At 40.0% G+C, this 26,243-nt stretch overlaps 2 protein-coding genes across 4 annotated transcripts; one reads left to right on the top strand and one right to left on the bottom strand.

Moving 5' to 3' along the window:
* Positions 1-3,549, bottom strand: si:dkey-251i10.3 (uncharacterized protein LOC553498 homolog). Its single transcript, XM_044366437.1, has one exon. It carries the CDS (start codon positions 3,462-3,464, stop codon positions 1,125-1,127), a length of 2,340 nt encoding a protein of 779 aa, XP_044222372.1. The 5' UTR covers positions 3,465-3,549; the 3' UTR covers positions 1-1,124.
* Positions 3,550-5,776: 2,227 nt separating this feature from the next.
* Positions 5,777-26,048, top strand: ccdc93 (coiled-coil domain containing 93). 3 transcript variants are annotated; one of them, XM_044366291.1, is made up of 25 exons: positions 5,777-5,898; positions 7,173-7,286; positions 7,494-7,588; positions 8,551-8,662; positions 8,906-9,004; positions 9,717-9,773; positions 10,004-10,104; positions 11,669-11,686; positions 12,040-12,080; positions 13,051-13,145; positions 13,502-13,552; positions 14,473-14,559; positions 15,672-15,788; positions 16,981-17,043; positions 17,206-17,279; positions 19,344-19,425; positions 19,585-19,659; positions 21,022-21,093; positions 22,279-22,387; positions 22,487-22,569; positions 22,677-22,714; positions 23,140-23,224; positions 24,541-24,654; positions 24,844-24,934; positions 25,708-26,048. In XM_044366291.1, the coding sequence occupies exons 1-24, from the start codon at positions 5,812-5,814 to the stop codon at positions 24,898-24,900; spliced, it is 1,926 nt and encodes a 641-aa protein (XP_044222226.1). In that variant the 5' UTR covers positions 5,777-5,811; the 3' UTR covers positions 24,901-24,934; positions 25,708-26,048. The 3 variants fall into 3 exon arrangements, with proteins under 3 accessions (XP_044222226.1, XP_044222225.1, XP_044222227.1); XM_044366290.1 differs by having other exon boundaries at positions 24,844-26,048; XM_044366292.1 differs by lacking the exon at positions 11,669-11,686 and having other exon boundaries at positions 5,778-5,898; positions 24,844-26,048.
* Positions 26,049-26,243: the final 195 nt, after the last annotated feature.

The raw sequence follows: 26,243 nt of genomic DNA, 5'->3' as shown, positions 1-26,243 counted from the left end.
TTGTTTTTGGTTTGTTATATATTTGACACACAGCATTCTTGTCGGCATTAAAGGACGAGTTCACAATTTTTCAAGTGTGTCTTAAACCAAATGAATATTAAAGCTGTTTTTTCTTGCTGTAATTATTCCTCCTGTTCATTATTAGATCCCTTCATAATGATTTAAACCAGAGGACACTGAGACATTTACTCAAATCTTTTTGAATTTTGAAGTACTAATAATAATAATAGTAATAGTTTTATAATATTTTCTGCTGTTTTATACTCCAACAGACTCGACATTAAGTAGTTGAAATAAGCAGCAAAATTAAAACGCTGCTTATAGAAACATCAGTAATAACGTCCCAAACACATAAATACAGCTGACTAATAATATATAATACTTGAAAGTAGTTTCATTTCTGTTAATACTTTTCTAGACATAACGATCTGAATGCAGCAGTTTGTAACTATGGCAACACAACAGCTTCATCACTGACTCTGAACATTACGACCACATGACCAGTTTGCATTTGAAGCACAAATTACACTTTTAATTTGTAGATTTTTCTTCCTCAGGACAAAAAAAAACACACACTGAAGACTCTTCAGATCTTAAAGTATGTAATAAACTGTGATGTCACGTAGAAAAACCATCATTAAACTGCATCAGCTGATAATAACTCAACATATTTAACCACTAGTTGATCTTACAGGTTTGATTTAACGTGTTTCAATCAGAGCTGCGACCATGAATCAACTGACTGAACATTAATTAATAAACAGTCGAAACAGCAGAAAGTCCAAATATTCTCTGATTTCAGCGTCTGATGTGATGATTTGCTGCTTTTCTTCATCTTCAGGTTCTTGACGGATGTTTGGACACATTGAGACATTGTGACTGAACGATAAATCGAGACAATAATTGTCAGTATTAATCGTTATTTGCAGCTATAATTTCAATATCAAACATTTCAAACACACAGTATGAAAAGTTCCAGAAAAACTACGACTTGTAGAATCTGTCAAACATCATTTCAGCTCCGAAAACGCTGAAATATTGTGAGAAGATGAAGCCAGTAAAGAGATCAGACATAAATATTTAATGTTACTGAGTAGATGAGTAGTGGAGAAACTGGGATTCTTTCAGTAATGTTCTCTTTTCCAGTTCACACCACTGTTGCTCCCAGCTGACGCCCGTTTCTTGCCCTTCATCAGCTCCTCCCGGGCCATGGGCTCGATGATGGCGCCCATCCGGGTCACCACCCGCGGCTTGGTGATCTTCTTGACGGTGCGTTCGGTGTTCCAGGTGCGTCCCAGCGGACAGCGGATGGTTCCTTCGAACTGCGCGTGGTTCTGGAAGGGAACCGGCAGCGAGTTGACCTGGTGGAGGCTGATGGAGCTGTTCCTCTTCTCCGAGATGATGACGCTGGGCAGACTGCGGTCCTTCCTGGCGGGAGGCGGCGCCGTCTTGACCCTGAACCTCCTGCGTTTGCTGCGGGACGGTTTCAGCCCCGTCCCGCCCCACTCGCCCCACCCGGGCAGCGTCAGGTCCACCACCTTCGGCTTCCCGGCGTCCTCCTGCTGACGTTTGTCCTTCAGGAAGTCTGAGACGACGTCGTCCCCGGCGAACGCCTCCTTGATGAGCCCTCTCTGGTCCAGCTTCTCCTCCTGATCCTCCGGGTCGTCGACGGTCGGATCCAGCGGGACCTGGATGACTTTCGTCTCCTTGGTGAGAACTTCCTCCAGCTCGATCCCTCTCTTGCGTTTCTTGTTTTTCTTGTTTTCGACCTTCTCGGCTACAGGCGGCGGGCTCGGTGGCGCCGGGGGCTGCTGAGGCTCCGCCGGTGCTTCATCAGCCTCCTGACTGAGGAGATCCACGTCCTCCAGAGTCCTGATCCTCACCAGACCCTCCTCCAGCCGAGAGGAGGCGTCTGGCGTCGCCTCGGCCTGCTCAGCTTCAGCGTCCCGCCGGCCGTCTGTCATCTCTTTGTACAGGTTTGTGAACTCTGACAGCTCCTCTTCCTCTCCGTCTTTCATCTCCTCCACCTCCTCCTCTTCCTCCTCCTCCTCATCAGCAGCAGCAGCCTCCTCCTGAGCCTGACGCCGTTTCCTCCTGCTGTCAAACTCTCTGAGGAGCGCCTCCTCTTCTGTTTCCACAACCCCCCCCTCCTCCTCCTCCTCCTCCTCCTCTTCCTCTGCTGCTGCTGCTGTAACCTCCACAGTGTCGCTCTTCTCTTTCTCCTCAGGCTCCTCAGTCAGCTTCCCTCTCATCCAGGGGTTTGAGGAGTCCGGTCCTCCTTCTGCATCGTTCACAAAGTCAGGCAGCACCTCCGCCTCCTCCTCCGCCGCCGCCTCCTCCTCCTCTTCCTCCTTTCCCTCATCATTCAGCGACGTCGCCAGCTTCTGCGTCAGCTCTTTGTTCACCTCCAGCTGCTGCTGCATGGCTTTGCGAGCGCCCTCGTCGTATTTGGCCATGATGGCCTTCGACTTGGCCCACTTGCCGCTGTTCTGGTGCTTCAGCGACATCCTCTCCTGCATGCGGGCCAGCTCCATCTTGTTCAGCTCCTCCAGGGCGGCGGCGGGATCCGTCTTCACCATGTCGTCGAACTGCTTGAGGAACTCTTTGCGCTTGGCCTTGTTCTGCACTCTGTGGTACTTCTTGCTCTTGATCTTCCTCTCCCGGCGGGCTTTGGCCTCGTAGTAGGACTGCAGGGCTCGGGCTTTCTGCAGCTCGGCGCGGCGGATCTTGGCGTCCTCCAGGCTCATCGCCCGCAGGGACGCCTCCTCAGCCGGGGTCAGGACGGGGTTGTTGACGGGCTGCTTGTTGGCCGACAGGAGCGCGAAGATTTCCTGCTCGAGCGGCGTGCGCGCCTTCCAGCCGGTCACCACCTTCTCCATGGTTTTGGGCCCCGGGGCCTCCTGGTGCAGGGGGAACACCAGCTGCTCGGCCCTCTGGTTCTGCTGGATCACGCTCTTCCAGCGGGTCACCTCTCCGGACGCCTTCTGAAAGGCCACATCTCTCTGGATCCGCTCGCTCTGCTGCCTGCTGAGGGGGCTCTCCAGGGCTTTGCCGCGCTGCAGGTTCCTCAGCTGCTTCTTGGTCTTGTTGGGGACCGCGGGAGTCTGGTCCAAGCTGCCGATCAGGTCGGACAGCTGGACCCCCCCGCCGCCCCCCTCCGCGCTCACCGTGAACTCGGACATCTGCACGGCCGCCTCGGACCTCTCCCCCAGCGGCCTCTTCCTCTGACCCCCCAGGGCGCTGATGGCCTCCAGCAGCTTGTGTCGCCTCCGCTCATCCTCCTCCTCTTCTTCTTCCTCACTGTTGATGTTCGCGTCCCCGGCTCCGTTTAAACCCTCTTCGTCATCATCATCATCGTCGTCATCATCGTAAGGCACGTGCGGCGTCTCCTCTGCCGCCTCTGAACTCTTCTTCACGCTCTTTTTACTCTTTTTACTCACTTTCTTCTTGGAAACTTTCGCCATGATGCAGTAAACACAGCCGACAGGTCCGGACTGTACACACGTGTGCCTCAAACTGAGCCGCTGTCGCAAAACAGACGCCGGAAGACGAGCAGCACTGTCGCAAAATATCCTCTTTTTTTTTAAAACTTTATTGAAAACAGTCAAAGAGACAAAACATTTAAACACGTATGAAGAACAAAAAGAGAAATAAAGTGCCAGAAATTCGATTAGTAAAATAAAATGAAAATCATCCTGTAAAGGCATTAATATTCAATAAAAAGTATAATAATAACAATATAAACTTTATTTGTAAAACATCTTTCATACAAGATGCAGCTCAAAGTGTTTTAAGACAAAGAAATGACATGTAACAAGTGTTTCACATGAATAAAGACATAAAATGAAGATAAAAACATAAGATGAAAATAATCCCGCTTAATAATAATAATAAAATAAGATAAAATAAAGTGAAAATAGAAAACATAGAATGCAGAACATGAGATGGAAGATAAAACCCACTGAATAATAATAATAATAATAAAATAAAAACAAAGTTAAAGAATATAAAATGTATAAAAGCAATATATATCAGTAATACATAGGAGGAGGAAAACATTAATTAATAGATAAACAAAATAATCAAGTAACATCAGTCAATCATTTTATATGTTTTAAAACTTATTTGGGTCTTTGTTGTAATAGAGCTCAGTATCAGAAATAAAGTAACGTTTGGTTTTCTATTGGTCCATTTCAGTTCCTGTATGTGGAATTTGCTGAAAATTATAAACAGTTGGATTAAAAGCTAACATCCTAGACCACTGAGTTATTTTCAAGATAAATAAAAAATATCACTCACATAAAACATTTGACAGAGAAAAAGAGAGAAAGTTCTGCATATCAATCCAATATATATCTGGAATACATACAATGGAACATTTGTGAAAATGTGTTTCTTTGCACAGAAATCACAAGATTAATTAATACTCAGTTTTCTTTTTTTTTCTTTTCTGTCGTTCTCTGTCATTATTTTCTATAAACTTTATTAAACAAACTACATGTTACAAAACAACACAACGTAAAGCACAGACCTGACATGAATAACAGATCAATAATACACATAAGAAGAAAAAGGAGCAAATGGGAGCAGAATGAATTAATAAATAGTAAAAAAGAAAAAACAGATTTTAAATAAATATATATCAACACAGATCTTTCAGAAGTGTTGTAAATAAAAGCAGTTTTCATAGCTTTAACATTTATTGAAGACTTAATAGAATCAAAGTTTCTCTTCAGCTCAATTTTAAAAACAAGCAGGAGGAACCTCAACTTACTGAATTTACATTTATGTATGTAAAATTTAGCAAAAATTAAAATAAGATTTATTTTAAAAAATGTATCCTCATCTTCTTCTTGATAATCAAAACACCAAAGAAAAAACCTTTAAAGGAAAAACAAAAAGTCAGTGAAAAAAATAAATTAGAATAAAGTTGGGAACTTCAGACCAGAACAGATGCAGGTGTTTAAGTACTGATTTCACAAAAGGCACAACAACAGGTATGAGTTTCCTTTTTGTATTTAAGAAGAAATGATTTAACTGGGTAGAATTTACAGAGCAGTCTGAAACTGACTTTCTCACTTTAATAGTAAGAAGATATTTGGAGGATACAGTCCAGACTTTGTACTATCCCAGTATGAAAGTACTGCAGGAACTGGAACAATATCAATACTGCAAATCTAGTGATTTATTCAATAGTTTTGTGGGGGGAGAAATTGTGGACAAATCATAAGAACCTGCTGATGAAATTTAGACAATTTTTGGTAACTGTGTTTCATCATAATTACATATTAAATTAAATTAGGCCTACCATTTTTCTAAAAATATTCTGCAGTATGAAATACCAAAAGGATTCTGTAGCTTTCATATATGCCTTTAAGTCCAGTATGTCAATGCCAGCTTCACCTCTCGGACCTGCTAAAATCTCCTTTTTTAAATGATGGCATTTATTTTTCCAAATAAATTTAATTAAACCGTTTCCTTACAGATGATTAAATAAAGTCATTTTAAAAAAGAAAAAAGTACAGCGCGATGTCATATGACATGCCCATGGATATAGCTATGGGCATGTCACGTGATTTTTTCCCTACCCTCATTCCGTGTAGACCCGCCCCTACTTTGCTCTGATTGGCTCTGACTGACATTCTTACCCTAACCCAATCATTTCACTCCTCATGCCTAAACCTGACCAATCTAACCAACGAAGGCAACGAGTACTAGCCAATCAGAGGCAGAGTTGGGCGGGTCTTCGCGGAATGCGGGTGTGAGAAATAGAAGACAGACCTGTCATCAATAACAACACCGCGGTTCAACATGGCGGCGAGTTCGTCTGTTTTCCACAGAGTGAGAACTGGGTCCAAAATAGGCGCCCAGTACGACCAAGACGGCAATTTAATTCAGGTAAATGACATTTATATCACAGTATACAACACTGCAGCGAGGTTTCAACGGTAAAAACTGCATTTATGTGTCAACAGTAGCTGTTAGCTGCCGGTGGAGATAACGGTCGAAGCTAATAACAAATGAATTTGAGTTATTTCAATATTGTTTTACCGTCTAACGTCTTTATAAGAAGTTTAAGAACAGTTAAAAAACAGATATAGCGGAATGATCCATGATAACAGACAGAAACATCTACATCAAACTAGCGATGGAAGAATTACTGCAGTAAAAGTATCAATACAGTAATGTAAAAATACTCCATTACAAGTAACAGTCCTGCAGGAAAAATCCTCCTACAGTAAAAGTACATAAGTATTATGAGCTTGATGTAGTTAAAGTATTGCAGTAAAAGTACATAAGTATTATGAGCTTGATGTAGTTAAAGTATTGCAGTAAAAGTAGTGGTTTGGTCCCTCTGACTGATATATTATTATATATGACATCATTAGATTATTAATAGTGAAGCATCAGTGTTAGAGCAGCATGTTACTGTTGTAGCTGCTGGAGGTGGAGCTAGTTTACACTACTTTATATACAGTTAGCTAGTTTAGTCCAGTGGTTCCCAACCTAGGGGTCGGGCCCCTCCAAAGGGTCAGCAGATAAATCTGAGGGGTGGTGAGATGATTAATGGGAGAGGAAAGAAGAAAAAACAAAGTTCTGATACACAAATCTGTTTTCAGTTTTTGGACTTTTTCTCTAATCTTTGATTTTTGCTGAAATATTGGATCATTTGAACATTTATTGAAATGAAAGCATGTGAGAAGTTTAGAGGGAAAAATCACTATTTGGTGGAGCTGTTAACAACTCATAGACATGTGAAATGTGACCCCGACTACACACTGCTTTATGTAAGACGTCAAAAGCCAAAAAGGTTGGAAACCACTGGTTTCATCTTTAACAATGTGTTGTATTTTAAAAGCTTGTTATATTATCCATTGTGTCAAATCTCCATCTGAAAAGTAACTAAAGCTGTCAAATAAATGTAGTGGAGTAGAAAGTACAATATTTCCCTCTGAAATGTAGAAAGTAGCATCACATGGAAATACTCAAGTAAAGTACAAGTACCTCAAAACTGTACTTGAGCACATTACTTCAGTAAATGTACTCAGTTACTTTCCTCCGCTGCCTCAAACACAAGTTAGCTGAGCTATGAAACAGCATCTCTGCAGCTTTTGGGATTCAGCGTCTTGCTCACAGAAGCAGCTACATTCTGTTGTGTTTTTGTCTCCCAGGTGGAGACTCGGGAAGATGAAGAGCAGAGCGTCAAGCTGGCAGAGATCCTGGAGCTCCTGCTGGCAGCTGGATACTTCAGAGCCCGAATCAAAGGACTGTCCCCCTTTGATAAGGTACACACAAGTCTGTCTGTATTTACCCCATAATGTTCAGGAAAACCATTGCAAACATGTACAGTAAGTCTAGAGTTTTGCCTTAAAAGTGTCAACAGAGTGGGAACATGGAAGCTTTTCCAAAGCTTTGGTGCAGTTTCACCCACCTGGATCAGTCAATGAACGTCCTGCCTCACTCAGCTGGTTTCCTCCTGCTCTGCTCTCCAGGTGGTTGGTGGGATGACCTGGTGCATCACCACGTGTAACTTTGACATCGACGTTGATCTTCTTTTCCAAGAAAACTCAACCATCGGACAGAAAATGTAAGTGGATTCCTGAGTTTGTCCCAGAAGAGAGTTGACATTGTGAGAGAAGTCAGGTGAAGTTTTTGTTGGTCGGTCCTAAAGCTCTAAAGATTCATTGATTAGTGTCAACAATTAAATTAATTTGCAACTGTTTTGATTATTGAGTCATCAGTTAGAGTATTTTTTTAAGAAAAAAAATCCAAATTCTCTGATTCCAGCCTCTTAAATGTGAATATTTTTTGTTTTTTTTAGTCTCTACGACAGTAAACTGAATATATTTGGGTTGTGGACAAAACAAGACATTTGAAGACGTCACCTTGAGCTTTGGGAAACACTGATTGATATGTTTAATTTGGCTCTGCATATTAGATTTGTTGACACTAAGAAAACAGTTGAAAATCACCAATTTTATCCTTTTAAATACAGTTTAAAAGACAAATAAAACGGCTCCAGCACTTTGGCCGCAGCGTGAATTTTTCTTTTGCTTCATTTTCAAAACATAAGAGCAAAGCAGGTGGATGATACAAGTAGATGACATGTATCTGCATCTTTAAAAATGTACTTATGATTCACCAGACATCCATCACACATCTGGACGAGCCTCAGTCTGTAGTGACCCTGTAAGATCCAGATCTGTCTGGGATCATTTATCCTTTAATATTTATGGTTTAGTTCTCTTTTATGTTATCTAAAGCTCCAGGAGTGTTCTCCCAAAATCTTTTCCCAGTTTAGTCAGTAAAGATGTAAAGAGCTTCTTTCTTTTATTCTTTTTAACTTGTTTGAAGTTTTAATTATCTTGAATATACGCTGATCATGTAGTAACAAACAAAAGCAAAATGTTTGCAAATTCAGCTTAAATCTGAACCTTAATTTAACTGTGAAGTAACCAGAGTCACTGCAGAGAAAAGCTGGACTCAGTCAGTGATGAGTTCTTTCTTTCTTTCTTTCTTTCCTTCTTTCTTTCTTTCTTCTCGTTGCAGAGCTCTGACAGAGAAAATTGTGTCTGTTCTGCCGAAAATGAAGTGTCCTCATCGCCTGGAGCCTCATCAGATCCAAGGGTTGGATTTCATCCACATTTTTCCAGTGATCCAGGTAGAGCTGCGATGATTAGTCTATTAGTTGCCTGCTAGTAAATTAATAACCATCTATTCTGATAATCCATTAATCGTTTTCTTTTCTCTGTCAGTCCTTTACGCTGTACGTTATTTCATAAAACTCATTGTATACAACTCAACATTTCTCTGATTCAAAACCGCGGAGTCGGAACACTTTCCTTGTCGCTGAAACACATTGGATCAATACATCTGATCGGCTGAGTGTTGTGTTTGTTGGCAGTGGCTGGTGAAGAGAGCCATAGAGACCAGAGAGGAGATGGGAGACTACGTGAGAGCTTACTCCATATCCCAGTTCCAGAAGACCCACAGCCTGCCAGAGGTACCAGAACCAGAACCAGTCAGTCACATGATGAACAATCAGTCACATGATGAACAATCAGTCACATGATGAACAATCAGTCGATTGACAGGAAATTCATCATTTCAGGCATTATTCTGATCAATTATTCCTTGGTTTCTTTTAGTCTTTTATGAACTTATATGACAGTAAACTGAAGGTCAGAAGACAAAAAAGACATTTTAGTTTATGTGATGGATATTTTTATAAATCAAAACAACTAATTGATTGATTAAGAAAATAATCAACTGGTAATTTTATAATGAAAATAATTGTTGGTTGCAGCTCCAGTCTGCACTGTTGCTCATATGATTCTTAACGTTTTCTAACTGGAAATAAATATTCATAGTAATAAAATAATAATGAAATACTGTATTTACTATTGAAGTCAAAATGAGTAAATACTATATAAGTAAAAATGATGTCATTCTATGTCACACTATAACTCTGAACTGTCATGTTTAATTAGTCAAAATAATGAGATACTAAGATGTATGATTAACTAAGTCAAAACTATGAAATGATTATGATTATGAGACGTAATTATGACTTATTGTCTCATATGAGTGTTTTTATCTTTATCAATATTTACTTTTCATCTGTTTTCTTCCTCTGCTTGTGGAAACATCAGGGTTAGTTTTAATGGTCTGTCCTCTGACTGAGAGCTGCTGCTGTGAAACGTTGTGTTTTTTAGGATGAAGAGTTTCTCCAGAGGAAGGACAAGGCAGTGGGAGCAGTTCTGGATGTACTGGTGAGTCAGTTTCATTCATTTAGTAAAGTCTCTACGCTGTTCATGTTGATCATGTTGATCATGTTGCTCATGTTGCTCATGTTGCTCATGTTGATCATGTTGCTCATGTTGATCATGTTGATTCAGTAACTACAGCGTGTCGACTTCAGAGCAGCATCAAGTCATTTGTAGATTTGTTTGTTTTTTTATAGTTTTCCTTGTTTTTAGTGTTTTTCCTTTCTGTTTTCCAGGAAGTGTACAAACCTCAGAGGAAGTACCGGAGGCAGATGGATGCCGGGGACCTGCTGGATGAGGAGTCCAGGGTTCACTCCACACTGCTGGAATACGGCCGGTAAGATTTCACATCAACTGTGTTTGATCTTCATTTCTTTTTCCGTCCATCATGAATGTAAACCCAGTCCTGTGATAAATGTTTTAAACAGATAAACCAGTACTCCCAGTGTTCCCTCTCTGTGTTACTCTGTGAGTTCTGGTCTCTCAGCTGTTTTTTTTTTTTTACACAAACTCAAACATTTCAAGCTATTTTGTTTCTGCAAACTGAAAGAGGAAGCTGCTCCAATGAGCTGCATCCTGCAACACGTATTAACTGGCCGTTTGTTTCTAAATTTAAACGAATCGACAAAGAAATACCAGAAACAGAGAATAATCACCTGTTGTAACTTTAGATGTCTGATCAATAGATTCAGTTTACTATCATGTTTGACACATAAAACACATTAAACGAGCTGCAACCAGCAAATGTTTAGACTAAAACAATTATTTGATTATCCAAATAGTTAATTAATTTTCTGTTCTAATCGTTGCAGCTCTAATTATGATCAACAGTTTTAGAATCTGTTTCCATCATCAGTCAGTCCCCCAGTGCTCCAGATCATTATATCATTATATAAATGAGACAGAGACAGTAGAGAAACCGCAGCAGGTCCTCAGCTGGACTTTAACTGAGGACGTTGTGGTTCATGTTCAGCGTCTTAAAGTCCAACTGAAATAAAACCTCCTGCAGCAACATATCAGCTCTGTAAATCACTTCCTGTTCTCCTTTGAGAGAGAAATCTGAAACCAAAAGAGAGAAATTCATATTTTAAATTCTTTGATTTCATGATGGTTCCTCCTGGTTTTACATTATTTCGATTACTGTTGTTATCTGTCTACACAGCTGGAGTCCTTATTTCAATACAAGAAGTCAAATCTTTTAATAAGCTGTAACGTGTCGTTCTATCAGAGGCAGAGCAGACGGTCACACTGAGCCTGATTGCATCCTGCTACACAGACTCTGAAACAACAACCCACATTAACTTCCTGCTAAAATTAAACCTTCTGATCTAACTTACAAACATGAAGACACGTCTCGTCCTGCAGCTTGTTGAACGAACCACCAAACAAACATTCACAGAGGAAAAGAGCACCGCTAACGTCAGTTAGCAGCTAGGTAGCTAGTTAGCTGCTAAGCTGCAGGACATTAAACAGCATGTAAACAAACCTGTAAATGTCACTTCAACCCATTAGATGCTGGTTTTATCTTCGTCCCACAACATGACACGACACCAACACGCTCCGCAGCCAGCTGAGACAAAAAAGATTATTTCTGATATTTTTCTTCATTCTTATAATAAAACTATTATTTTTTACTGCAGTGAGGGAGGATTAAATGTGGTTTCAGTCAGACTTTAGTCGCCCCACCTGAGAAACCATTTAACCTGTTGCAGAGGTGTGTTTTCCATCCTTTTTGTTTTGCATATTCATATATACGCCCTCTATATTGTTCCTGTCCCTGCCTTGTTGACCCTTGACCTTGAGCTGTACTTATTTAAATCCACACATCTCATGTCTTTACTGTACGATCTCTCTGACGTGTTGTTTTCTCATCCATCCATCCATCTCCACCTCTGTACTAGAATGTCAGATTTCCTCCTGTAAGTACTGAATGAACGTGTGATGCTTCTACTCACCGCGCTGTGGTTTTTTTTTTTTTTTTGTGGTTGAACGTGTCGATCGGAGAATGCCAAAACAGTTCTCACATATTTTTTTTTAATTTATTTTTTTTTTAGGGCATGATGGATGCAAACTGTGGTGCTGCTTTGATGCACTTTTGTTTTTATTTATTTATTAAATGAGACAGTTGTGCCCTGAAGGAAGCTGGATTACTGCAGTTTGATGTGTTGATGTTGTAATGTGGCATGGTGTATTTGAAGATTACTTTTATTTACTTTTATGCTTACTTTATTTTCATATTTTAGTCACTTAAGTGTCTTTTTGTTTTTTCCAGGCGATATGGATTCAGCAAACAGTCCAAACAAGACAAGGTGGGTTTACAAAGGAACAGTCATCTATTACACTAAATAATAGACACTAGGAGTGTGCCTGAATACAAATACGTTATTAGGCAAAACACAAATAGTGGGGTTTTTTACGAATATTTGTTTCATACAAATATTTTAAAAATTATTTGTTTTCGGGAAGAAAAAAAACCCATCTATCTACTATCTCAGTGTCTCTCCTCTGCTCCGCTGTGACGTCTATCAGCAGGTCTTAATGAGGGGAGTCACATCCACCTGCTACATGACGCACATTTCCTTATTTGGACATCAGTCCTGGAGTTGGGGGTGTTCCCCAGAGATAAAGCTGAGCTACTGACACAAGTGAAGTGCTCCCAAAGGAACACTTCATGAACACTTATTGTAACACTTTAATTTTCTAAAATTAAAAGCGTAATAAAAACAAAAACAAGATTTTTAAACCTCTTTCCACTTTTATATGAATACAAATAATTTTGCTGCCTCAACAAATACAAATACAAATACTGCACATCCCTACTAGACACATTTATTTATAGAGCTCTTTTAAAAACATTCTAGATGACTGAGCTTCCTCCTAAACGTCTCAGCTGCATCATTATACACAGATTAACACAAGATAACAGACTGTAAACTTTCACAGAGTCTCGTCTCTAAATGACATAAAGACACAACAGTGATGGAACGGAGACCAGAGCGACTTGTTTCTGTTTCCTGCGTCGACTCTCTGACGCTCTCAGCAGCTCCGCTGTTAAATATCAGTGAAGTCGGTTAAACTGCTTTGTGATCGACTCCTCTTCAGCTGTCAGCAGCCAATCAGGAGAGACGCTCGGTGCTGCGTTTGGATTTTATAACTGAACTAACAGTACAGATGATGAACAACTATTATAAGTTAGATTTTAGTGTGTTTTTTATGTCTCCAAACAGTATTTATCGCTCCTTTTGTTTAGCTTCCACGTCCTGTTATTTTCTCCTCTAGGTAGAGGAGAAGAAGACGTCGCTGTCCGGCGGGTCTCAGGCGGCGCCTCCTGGCATGGCGGAGGTGTCGGAGGAAGACGACCTGCAGGCAGCGGAGGAGGTAACACTTCATACAGCCAGTGCAATTTACATAGACTGTAAAAACACTGTATGTATGTATACAATTACTGATTTAATTCAGTGTGTGTCCTGTTTTTATTGTAAAGCACGTTTATTAGTTTATTATTATTATTATTATAACTTTTATACTTTTGACAGTATGATTGTGAAAGTAAATGTAACTTGGTGAACTCTACAGAAACCTGTGTGTTTGTGTTATAATGTATTTTCTGCTGTTTCATTCCTCAGTAAAACACTTTAAATTGCTCTCGTATGAGATTTTGCTCAACAAATAAACTTGACCTTGAAGTTATCGCCTTTTAAATGTGATAGAAGTTTATTTGTTTTCTCTCTTAGATGCGAATCAAAAGCCTGATGACCAGCATGGCCGCCATGGCAAATGAAGAGGTGAGAGACTGTTATCTGTGGAGTCGCTGCATCACTCCCATCACCTGGATGTAATCATTCCTCCTCTTCATACTGGATATTAAAAGTCTGTGTGAAGCTTATATTCAGCTTCATCAGTCTGAGTTAGTCATATCAAGTGGATATCTGACACATTTACAGTCTTTTTAGCATCAAATTCCCTCTTTGTGTTTCCTCGGACAGTGTTTCCCTGTTGAGCTGCAGGTGGAAGTATAGTAACAAAAAGAGGGACTTTGGCACTAAAAAGACTGTAACGTTGAAAGATATCTACTTGATTTGACTCATTTGGACGCTGAAGCTTCATATTAGCTTCAGATCAACTTTTAAACACATTTTTTTGTCCTCCATCACTAACATTGTAAGGTCATTATGAAGGGATCTTCTAATGGTCAGTATGAACAGGAGGAATGATTACAGCAAGAAAAACAGCTTTAATGTTCATTCGGGCTCCTGACTAAAACTATGAACTTGTCCTTTAACACCAAACACTTATAGAAGATTAAATTTGCTTTAAGAAACTATATGTCAACCTCTCATTAAGTTCCTCACATCTTAAGATTAGAAGACAAAACAATATATTTTACACACGTGACAGAATGTGACTGAGTGGAAATCAGGCGGTTAAGGCAACAAGGTGGAATTATTATTATTATTATTATTATTATTATTATTATTATTAACTAGATTATTTGCTGCTGTTTCTCCTTTTTCCTCCATTATTTACTACTCAGTCTACTCTGCTGTTTTTACCTTTTTTAAGCTATTTTTACTGGTTGAACGTCAAGTGGACACATGTCAACCAAATCCTTTGGCTTTGTAGCTGTTGAACTGAGACTCATCTGTACATGATAAAAGTATTGTCTGAGTGTGTGTGGTTGTGACGGAGCTGTGTGTTGGTGCAGGGGAAGCTGACGGCGAGCGCGGTGGGTCAGATCGTGGGACTGCAGTCTGAGGAGATCAAACAGATCGCATCTGAGTACGCTGAGAAGGTGAGCGACTATCAAACTATCAATGATGTCATCGGTTTGGTCGATGATAATCAGCAGCTGGTAGAAAGTCCAACTAGCTGTGTCCTAAACTCAGATTCAGAAATAGATTTTGAGTCTAAAGTGTGTGGAAATGTATTAAATGAAGTTGTAGTTCAGCAACTAACTACACTTCAACTTCACACACAGCTTCATCTGCAGACACAAAAGGCTTTATTTAACTTTTTACAGAGAGAGAAACAAGCTGAGGGGGAAAATCTCTGCAGTTCAGCTTTAAGTTTAAAGCAGCTATAATCAATATTTTTCATCTGTCAGTGTGTAATGTGTTGGTCGTGGCTCGTAGTGATGAACCTACAGAGAATCATCAGAGACTCTGCAGCTCCTCTCGGCTTTACGGAGCTTTATAGTGAGTTTCAGCTCATTGTTTATCTGTCCGGCTGCAACTTTACTGCTTCACTCTCAGCGTCTCATAGTGTTGTTTTGGGACGCAGCAGGCCGCTGTACACTACCTGCTCAGCACCAAACAGACACAGTTAGCTGTAGACTAGCTGGTGAACATAGTGGAGCATTTAGCAGCTAAAGAGCCAGATATTTCCCTCAGGAGTTGGTAGAGAGCAAAAACAGAGATAGAAGAGAGTGACTGCTGGTAACTGTTTGCTAATAAGTTCAACATATCAACTTAAAAGCTGATGATGATACATCAGAGTCTTTCTGCTGCCACCAAGTGGACAAAACATCAGTTAATGCAGGTTTAACAGCTTTTTCTAAATGTTAAATTCAAAGACATAATAATGATTATAGTTTTAGATCAAATCAGGATCATCTTGATCCCAGTAGAAGGAATCAATTCATTGAAAGATAACATGAAGAGATATAAATCAGTCACTGCTTCACATGTTTATAGATGCGTCTTATAAACACAGCGACCTTCTTCTGGACCAGAATTCCCATAAAACATTTATGCTGCTGTTTCTTTTCCATCAGCATCTCCTGGTTGTAATGTGTGTATGTTTCATGATGTCTGTGAGTGTGTGATGATTGGAACCTGATCTCAGTGAGATCTCCTGAATGAGTGAATCTTCTCTAACTCAAGTATCTCCCGTGTGTCTCTGCAGCAGTCGGAGCTTTCCTCAGAGGAGCGTTCAGAGCGCTACGGTCCGCTGCAGCAGCACCGCAGGGCGGTCGCCTCGCTCAACAAACAGATCCAACAGAAGACTAAACAGCTGGAGGAGGTCAGTAGTTCACTGGTCCACTCGCACCCTGCTGAAAAAGAAGTGAAATCCTGCTACTATAGTTTGTTTATGTAGCCTTCGGAGCCGGAGGAAGCTTCCTGAAAGCTGACCAATCAGAACAGAGTGGGCTCATCAGGAGGCGGATCTTAAAGAGACAGGAACTAAAACGGCCTGTTTCAGACAGAGGCTGAACTGAGGGGCTGCATAAAGGACCAGTAGAAGATCAATAAGGAGTTTTTAACTGGAAATCATGCAAAGATATTCCAGTAGAGCCCCAGAATATAAATATAGAGGCTGGAAATGTGCAGAACATGTCCTCTTTAAAGGAGGTAACCAGTGATTTTATATATTTTTCTTATTATCAACAAATCTTCTGTGCAGAGAAAAACTAACAATGAATTACTTAAAAGTTTTGTGTGTGTATGTAAAGTCTGATATATTTTATTCCTCAGTGCTTCTTATATCACAACCTCTTGACTTTGTGCTGAAGTTCTTTGATAAATTTACAGCTTAGTACAAAAACAAGAAGTTGATCTGCAGCACAACAAGCTGGTGAAGCTGTAAACTGCACATGCTCAGTAGCGTCTGCTTTACACAGAACTACTCTCCAGAGACTGAAAACGTGATGCTGTTATTAGTCTTTGCAGCCGTTTCTAAACAAACTAACGACACCAAACTCTTCATGATGAAGGAACATGTGACCCAGTGCAGCGCTGTAACTCACTGATGTGTTTTTATAAGATATATCAGCTTTGATACACACACAGTACTTGTTAGTAGATCAGTTCAGTGTTGGTTTGGATCCAAACATGAGATTTGTTGACAATTAAAAAAATAATTAAAAATTGCAGCCGTATCCTTTAAATAAAGGATCTCCTTGCAGCCAGTATGGAACAATTATAACAACCAATAAGTTTTAAGACGTGAGAAAATATGAATCCACCCTTTTGTGTGTGTTTAATTATTTTTGATATTTTATAGGCTAAACAATCAATTAACTTATTATAAAAATGAAAATAATCACAAGCTGATGTGATGTCATAACACTTAAGAAATCCTGATTATTTCATGGTTACTGCTGAAACATTTAAAACATTTAAACACTGTAAACATTAAATCACATAAACAGCCTGATTAATGTTGATCAGAGAGAAGCTGCAGCGTCAACACGTGTCTGTCTTTGTGTCGACAGCTACAAGTCAAACATACAGAGGTGAAGACGAGCAGCGACGAAGCCAAGAGGAAACTGATGGAGGTAAACTGAAGCATCTTTATTTACATCATTAGGACATTTATACATTCACACAGAGCTTTGTGGAACAACATAGCATGTGTGTGTGTGTCGCTCCCTGAGGAACAGTCGTTACAGTCACACCGTTGACCGCAGCTTGTTCTTGGTTTCGTGGTTTCTTCTCAGGCTACGGAGCAGTCGGAGAAACTGAGGAAAGAGCTGAAGTCTTTAGAGGAGATGGAGGAACAAGCTGACAGCAGGTGAGCGATGGAGAGAAATTATCTCTTTGTGTCATTTAAACCCTCGTTTCCCCAGAAAAGCTGCTCACATTTGTTCTAAAACCTTGAACATCAGGAGCCAAATAATATAATACAGCTGATGGATAAAGGTCACATGGTCAGTAAATAAACTTTATTAAAAAAAACAGTTTTTGAGCTTCAGGCACATGAAGAAGAGAGAAAGACGCAGCATCAGGAGGCAAAAACCCCTCGATGTATGAAAGACAGTATGTTAAATTATATCGAGGAGATAAAGACTCACATCAGAGCTCGTTACCGTGACGACAGTATCAGTAAACTATATTAATTATCAGCTTTTTAATGTTGTTTAAGGTTACAGTCAAACACCTGAGTGATATCTGATGGTTCTTGTTACTGTGTGTTCAGACACAACGCAGACAGATTTCTACACATATGAAGTCACTGCAAAGAAGCGAATAGCAAATTGAAAATGTCTTAATATTTTTATGAATCTAAACGTCCAGAGAGGAGACTGGAGGGAAATAACAGTCAGTAGCTGTAGTCTGTTGCTAGTTAGCTTCTAGCTAACGTACGGTTGGTATCGCAGCTGTTTGAGGTGAATAAACACTAAAGTCTCTTTTAAAGTCTCTTTTAAAGTCTCTTTTAAAGTCTCTTTCATCTCTCTGTTGCTTCTGTTACACCAGTTTAGAGCAAAGAGCTTTACTGGCCTCTGGTGGCAACTGGGAGGAACTGCAGCGACACTGATGGGACTGTTTTCTGTCCCAGAACCCTCCGAGGTTTTCATCATACCAGAATTTTATACTTTGATACAATACTGGTATAAAAAATCAATACTTGATACCTCTGTTGATACCATGGCAACAAGGGGAAAAAAGTCCTAAGCACACAAAATAGGGTACTTTTTTTGTGCATTAAATTTGTCACAGTTAACTCTTTGCTAGAGTTTGTATCACATGACCCACCAGTCACATGGTGGGTTCGTTACTGGAGAGAAACTGTAACAGCTGCAGGTTTGATTTTCTTCCCTGTTGTTTCATCTCTGCAGCTTTGGGTTGAAAATCTGATTCTTTTTTTTTATAGCTGTGGTACTTTTGATACTACTGATTGTATAATTAATGGAGATCGTATCGCTTTAAACACTTCGTATTGAAAAAGTATCAAAGTATCAATACTTTTGACAACTTTAGTACCGATGTTTGCAGTCTTGAGGACTTTAGTGTTTGTTCTTGTGCTGCCGAAAGAAGAAGACGAGTTTGTCTCACGTCTGAAAAACAGCAACATGCAGCTCAATTAACCCTCAGTTAATTAAAACCTCTTCAGTCTGATGTTTGGAAACTCTCAACAGATCAACCTGTGACCTGCAAGGCAGCAGTCATGTGAATATTCTCTGGATTCTTGAATTGTTGGTCGAAACAAAACCACAAACATTAAGGTTGAACTTTGGTCTTTAGGAAAACAGTAACAGTGACTTTTATAGACCAGATGTGTTGTTTGTTTTGTCGACCAACAGTCCAAAACCTAAAGATCTTCACTTTATAATGATGTAAAACCACAAACAGCAGCTTTCTCACATTTCACCTGGAATCCACAGATGTTTGGAATTTTTGCCTGAAGAATAATTTAAACATTTAATCGTTAATAAAACTTAGTGTCCAAACTTCAGATTCATAAGGAAGAGCCTTTTCAGTCAGGATCCTGCTGGAGGATCTGAGGCTGGTAGGTTATTAAAACACTTTTAAATCAGATGTGGTTTCATGTGACGTTGTTTCTTAGCTTTTAACTTTCATTTTCCATATTGATCTCCTTTTCTTTTCCTGTTGGCTTTGTTATGTTTTAACGCTTTAATTTAAAGATTTATTGATTTTTCATACGTGCTTTGTGTTGTGTTTTTTGTTTATAAATGTATAAATAAATAAAGTTATTATAAAATAGTTGCTGATTAATTTTCTTTCAGTCGACTAATCGACGACTTGTTGCAGCTCTAAACCTCAGCAGTACTGAACACATACAGACTGTCTGATGATGATGATGATGATGATGATGACGTGTTGCTCTGTTGAACAGCTTGCTGGAAAAGCTGAGAGCTCTGGTAACAATGAATGAAAACCTGAAGCAGCAGGAGCAGGAGTTCCGCACACACTGCAGAGTGAGTAAACACACACACACACACACACACACACACACACACACACACGTCTACCGTCATCCTGCATCTTCATCATCATCGTCATGTGTGAACAGAGAACAAGCAGACAGTTCATGTTTAAAGCCTTTGACAGTAAAGTGGTTTTAACGTTGTGTGCAGGAGGAGATGACGCGTCTGCAGCAGAACATCGAGGAGTTGAAGATGGCGTCAGGACAAGATACAGAGGAGGAGAAGGTACTTCCTGTATCTGATGTTCACTATTCAACACGTCTTATTCACAACGTTTTAATAATACAGAATAAAATGAATCTATACTGGGCCTCATTCCTAAAGCTCTAATATGTAAGTTTTCTGCTTTAAAATGTCTAAAAACAAGGAGACAGATGTTACACCTCTGGATGGTTTGTTGAGTTGTTTACTTTCATCATCCAGATGTTTCCAACAATGTTCAAACAGAGGAATCTGTCATTTTAATCAAGATAACGGACGTTTCATTTGGTTGGTGATCAACGGCGTCATATCTCAGAGCATCAGCGTAGCGGTTCTCCACCAGCAACTGTCATAAATAAAGTTTTTATCCAGTTTTAAGCCACATTTTAATGATAAACTTTTTAGATCTTGGTTGTTTTTAACTGTAACTTTTAACCAGATGAAGGATTTTAGTCGTCTGGATCTTAAGTTATCAGAGAAACAAGCTGAGCAAACGTTAGCAGCAGCTCAGCTAACAGCAGCTCAGCTAGCAGCAGCTCAGCTAACAGCAGCTCAGCTAGCAGCAGCTCAGCTAACAGCAGCTCAGCTAACAGCCCCTCCTGAACGTCCTGCGTCCTCTGAAAGCGTCACAGAAACACTGATTTTTAACGTGAAACTGTTTTATTCAGTGTTTTAATCACCGGGTCTGTTTGTTCTGGAGAGAAGGAGACGTCTGATAAACCTGCTGAACGACACTGAAGGAATCCTAACTGGTCGTTTTAATAATGAAGACAACAACTCCCATGATCCCGCGCTGCTCCACGACGTCATCAAACTCCGTCTTGTGTTATTGTTTTGATTGGGAGACTCCGAACGGCCGTACGAGTCCTGAACAGACACTCATGTGACCTGAAATCATAACGTCTTAATCTGAATGATCATCATCATCATCATCATCATCATCATCATGGCTGCCAGTCTCCTGTGGCGTGTTCATCATGTCCGCAGCAGTAAACAGCTGCAGCTCTCTGATGGATTCAAATACGTCGACTGACACTGATAAATGTTTCTGCTGCTTTCCTCAAACTCTTCCTCTCTCACTCTCTCTGGGGAAGATTTTACTGAATGAAACAGAGCAGAACAAGTCGCCTTATATGGACGTTTTCAGGGCGTCGATGATGATGATGATGATGATGATGATGATGATGATGATGATGATGATGATGATGAAAGCCAACAGGTGACGTTTATCAGGCTGAAAACACAAGTTTGTGACCTTAAGAACATTTTTAGTCGAGAGATTTAAGAGAAGAAAACTGAAATGTTCCTGCGTGACGCCCGATGACGACTCCGGTCAGATGAATCAGCTTTAACTTTTCTTCTTCTTCTTCTGTCTTTGTGTCTCAGGAGAGGAACCAGCTGATAGACAAACAGTACAACACAGACAGAGAGAAACTACAGAAGATCCGTCTGCTCATGGTAACAAACACACAGATTAGATGAAGCTGCAGTGAACAATGAGGTCACAGCAGCAGATAACAGACTAACAGATAAGAACGAGACCAAGTGACTCACAACAGCTGGTTGACTGAGACGTTTACAGGATTTATAGCAGCTCGATGCTTATTCTCATTATCAGATATAAAGATCAACATCTGACTTTTTAACTTTATATCTGACCGTTTGTGTTTGAAATAATTCAGTTTTACAGCAGAATTGTGTCTTTTGTACAACATCACAGGACACATAGTGTTAATCTCAATTCAATTCAAATAAACTTTATTGACAGATCAGAAATCTACATCATCAGAGCAGTACAGAAAATTATAAACATTGACAGATGATTAATAATTATACATTAATATGTAAATATAAACAATATAATAAAAGACATTTTTACAGATGTGATCACACAGAAACATTTACTACAGAGTTTACTACAGATTATGACAAGACTTCATTTATTTTACTGCACGTTGACTTTTCTCCCCACATAGACGGGACTGACGATCAGGGAGGATGGAGGATAAACTCAGGATATATATGATTTATTTTTTCAAAGAAAACTTCTCTCAAATCTTTATATTTGTCTCAATATAACAGGAAGTGAGATTCTGTTACTCTGCTACGTGTTGAGTATTTCTGTTTTTCTGCTACTTCAGAGTGAATTATTGAGCTGATACACAAATCTGTTTTCAGTTTTTGGACTTTTTCTCTAATCTTTGATTTTTGCTGAAATATTGGATCATTTGAACATTTATTGAAATGAAAGCATGTGAGAAGTTTAGAGGGAAAAATCACTATTTGGTGGAGCTGTTAACAACTCATAGACATGTGAAATGTGACCCCGACTACACACTGCTTTTTGTAAGACGTCAAAAGCCAAAAAGGTTGGAAACCACTGGTTTCATCTTTAACAATGTGTTGTATTTTAAAAGCTTGTTATATTATCCATTGTGTCAAATCTTCATCTGAAAAGGAAATAAAGCTGTCAAATAAATGTAGTGGAGTAGAAAGTACAATATTTCCCTCTGAAATGTAGAAAGTAGCATCACATGGAAATACTCAAGTTAAGTACAAGTACCTCAAAACTGTACTTACTTAATAACGTCTTTCATCAAATGAAAAGGAAAGAAAAGATGAATCTCTCTTCACTCCGTTCAGGCTCGGAGGAACCGTGAGATCGCCATCCTGCAGAGGAAGATCGACGAGGTGCCGAGCCGGGCCGAGCTGACCCAGTACCAGAAGAGATTCATCGAGCTCTACAGCCAAGGTGGATTCCTCCTCAACACCCCGTCTCAACAGTGTTCCACAATAAATAAAGACTATAAATCTCTAAATGTCGTCTTCTTCTTCTTCTTGTGCCTTTCAGTTTCTGCTACACACAAAGAGACCAAGCAGTTCTTCACTCTGTATAACACTCTGGATGACAAGAAGGTTTATCTGGAGAAGGAGGTGAGTAACCACGAGGAACACGTTTACATTTATTATCATTTATAAACAGAACAACGTTTGTTCTTGTTATTAATGAGGATAAAGAAGGTGCTTTTTCCCTCCTGCAGGTTAATCTGCTGAACTCCATTCATGACAACTTCCAACAGTGAGTAGAAACACTTTAATCGTGTGTGTGTGTGTGTGTGTGTGTGTGTGTGTGCATGTGTGTGCGTGTGTGTGTTTGTGTGTGCGTGTGTTTGTGTGTGTGTGTGTGTGTGTGTGTGTGTGTGCGTTTGTGTGTGTGTGCGTGTGTTTGTGTGTGCGTGTGTATGTGTGCGTGTGTGTGTATGTGTGCGTGTGTGTGTTTGTGTGCGTGTGTGTGTGTGTGTGTGTGTGCGTGTGTGTGCGTGTGTATGTGTGCGTGTGTGTGCGTGTGTGCGTGTGTGTGTGTGTGTGTGTGTGCGTGTGTGTGCGTGTGTATGTGTGCGTGTGTGTGCGTGTGTGCGTGTGTGTGTGTGTGTGTGTGTTTGTGTGTGCGTGTGTGTGTGCGGTTTGTTTATCAGCGTTGTTCTGTGTGTGGTTCTTGTTCAGGGCCATGTCGTCTTCAGCAGCGAAGGAGCAGTTCCTCAGACAGATGGAGCAGATCGTTGAGGGAATCAAACAGAGTCGCATCAAGGTACGACTTCCTCTCTAAAACATCCTCCAGAGACACGTTTAAAACTGATAGAAATACTATAATAAAGTTCACCATCATCTGCCACGACTACGGTTGATTTAAAACGCAACTAAAGACAATCTGAGGAGAAACTCTGATAGTGTCTGAAACTTAGGACCACTGCTACGACCCGCGACTACAAACCAGCCAATCAGAACACAGCATGAAATGAGGCGGAAAACAGCGACCACAGAGTAACAAAGTTTAGGGTGAAAAACACAAATCAAAATGATAAAGGAGGAATAAAGAATAAAGACTCAAACTCACTGAAAGTGATAACTGATGACGCGCTGCAGGCGTCAGATCTGAACTATTAACCACAGAAGCAACAGGTTTGTCATTCTGTTCTTTCTGTTAACAGCTGCTTTAGTTGTAATGAATGAATGAAAAGGAGAAATGAAACTAGGAGCATCTGTGTTCACAGTAAATCATCTGTTGACTGTTTGATGCTCATTTATTTGTGCTTTAAAACGTAACTGTCGTAAAATAATCAGAATATAACCTTTTATTTCTCTCATTCAGAGGTTTTCTTCTCTCTCTCTCTCTCTCTTGCTCGCTCGCTCGCCGGTGCTCAGCTGGTTTGCGCTATCTCTCTCAGTTTTGGTCGCTGGGTCTTCATTTGATGCTCCAAAAATCGAAACAAGTTCGGAGTAGGTGCGTCAAGGCAGTTTGACGCGCCTCATGATGCTTCTAGTGCGTATTCAGCTGTTAAAAACAATATTTGTTCTTCAAAACGAGCATGTCAGACACTTCCAGTGCGTTCAGGCCTTCAGTTTGTGCGACTCTGACACAGAAGAAAACTTTTCTCGCTTTGCTTCGTTTTGAAAACATCAGAGCTGCTGATGACGTTTCTCTCATTTAGTTTTTCTTTATTTTATTATATCTGATAAACTGATATCGATCAGTCCGACACACATGTTCTTATTTCTCACCGTGTGTCAATAATAAACTTCAACCGTTGCTGTTGTCGTACAGTCTGAAGGTGCTTTTAGTCGCGTCACTCAGACCAGGACTGGCAACAGATCCAGCTCACAGGTTCACGAGTTCAACTGAGATTTAAACTCAGAGAAAGTTCAGCAGATGAATGAAAACAAACGACCGAAGGAGCAACAAGAAAAACACGTTTCTAACCAGCAGAGCGGTTAAATCAGTTCAACATGAGGCGTCAGACGGGTGCGGCCGCGTAGCGAAGCTGAATCATATCGTGTCCTAGTCGTTACGAAGGTATTTTCACCTTCATGAGATTGGTGTGACGTTTGCTTCCTGCTCGTCTGCAGATGGAGAAGAAGAAGCAGGAGAACAAAATGAGGAGAGATCAGCTGAACGACGAGTATCTGGAGCTGCTGGACAAACAGAGACTCTACTTCAAAACCGTCAAAGACTTTAAAGAGGTAAAGAACAAAAAGACTTCAAGTTATTAAACAGCTGAGAGGTCAGAGATACTCAGTATTAGATATATATCATATATTTATATATCAAACATCTGTACAGATGTGTTAGTAATAAATACAGCCTGATATATCAGGACATATAAACTCTATTTGATGAGTGTTTGAACGTTTCTGTGGTTTTGTCTTCAGGAGTGTCGGAAGAACGAGATGCTGCTGTCCAAGCTGAGAGCTAAAGGAGCCTCGTAGCTCTGATACCAGCTGAACTGATCACCGATCAACTGTATGGATCCTTTATAACATTCCACAGCTGGTTTCATCATCCTTTATAATCAATACACGTCAACTTCATGACCACAAGCATCACACTTTAACAACCAAATTATTAACATCAAGTCAAACAATCCTCTTGAAAACTATTAGAGCTGCAACGATTAGTTGATTAATTGATTAATTGATTAGTTGATTAGTTGATTAGTTGATTAGTTGATCATCAGATAATGAATCTGGAAGTATTTTGATGGATTCATGGTTAAACTCAGCTTTGATTTGATGCTTTTGGTTTAAATGTGAGAATTTTCTTGTCTTATTATATTCCAGTAAATTAAATCTTTGGGTTTTAGATCTGACGTCTGAACAGAACAGGAAGCTGAACTGTTCATGAAAACTGTGATTGACATGTTTCACTGTTCTCATGTTTTATAGACCAAACAATTAATCAATTAATCAAGAAAATAATCATTAGTTTCAGCTTTAAACAATCCTCTAAATTACAATAATGTGTCTTAATGATGTCTGATGAGTTTAATCATAACTATGTTAACATGCTCCACCTTTAAATCTGCACAAAACATAAACAAACATACAGTGTTTATTAATGTTGACCACACATCACAGCTGTAACAGAGAGAAGAGTCTTTCCTGTTGATCATCTGAATGTAACCGGCCGGTTTACATCTGAACGCAGCGTGAAGTTGAACTGAATTTACAGAAAAAATCAGCAAAAGAAAATCCAGAAACTTTAATGTGTGTTTTCATCTGCTGCTGTTTGTTCAGTCGGCGCCGTTAAACCGTCGCAGAAGAAGAAAACACAACGAGACGACGTCATTAACAGAAGGATGGAAAACATGATGGAAATATCTCTGTTAGTTTCATGTGTTCATGTGAGGAAGGTCACAGTCTCCTCATCATCGCTACACACACACATCTGATGTTTTCACTTCAGCCAAGTAGAAAAACTTTTTATTGGCAGATTGAACAAACAGGCCGACGTGTTTGCTGACGTGTAAATTGCACTTTGTATGTGTGAGTTTCTTTGCCAACGACGCGGCTGTGAAGAGTGAACCTCATGTCTTCCAGCAGCGACCGTCAACCGTAAATAAAAGTGTTTATAATAAGTGTTGAAATGTCTTTTTGTGATTGGACTCGTCTCTGATAGGACGTGTGCCGTCAGACACTGATAGGAGACGTTATCATGAGTCACATGACGAGTCCGTGAAGGAAACATCCAGTGTGTCACCAGACGGACACACACAGTCATCAGCACGGTTACCATGGGAACACGAGGTGACGTCATGACAAATGAAACAAGG

Source organism: Thunnus albacares, chromosome 11, assembly GCF_914725855.1.
Source record: "Thunnus albacares chromosome 11, fThuAlb1.1, whole genome shotgun sequence".
In the NCBI taxonomy this organism is placed as follows: Eukaryota; Metazoa; Chordata; class Actinopteri; order Scombriformes; family Scombridae; genus Thunnus; species Thunnus albacares.
This window is presented reverse-complemented; position numbering and strand designations above follow the sequence as displayed.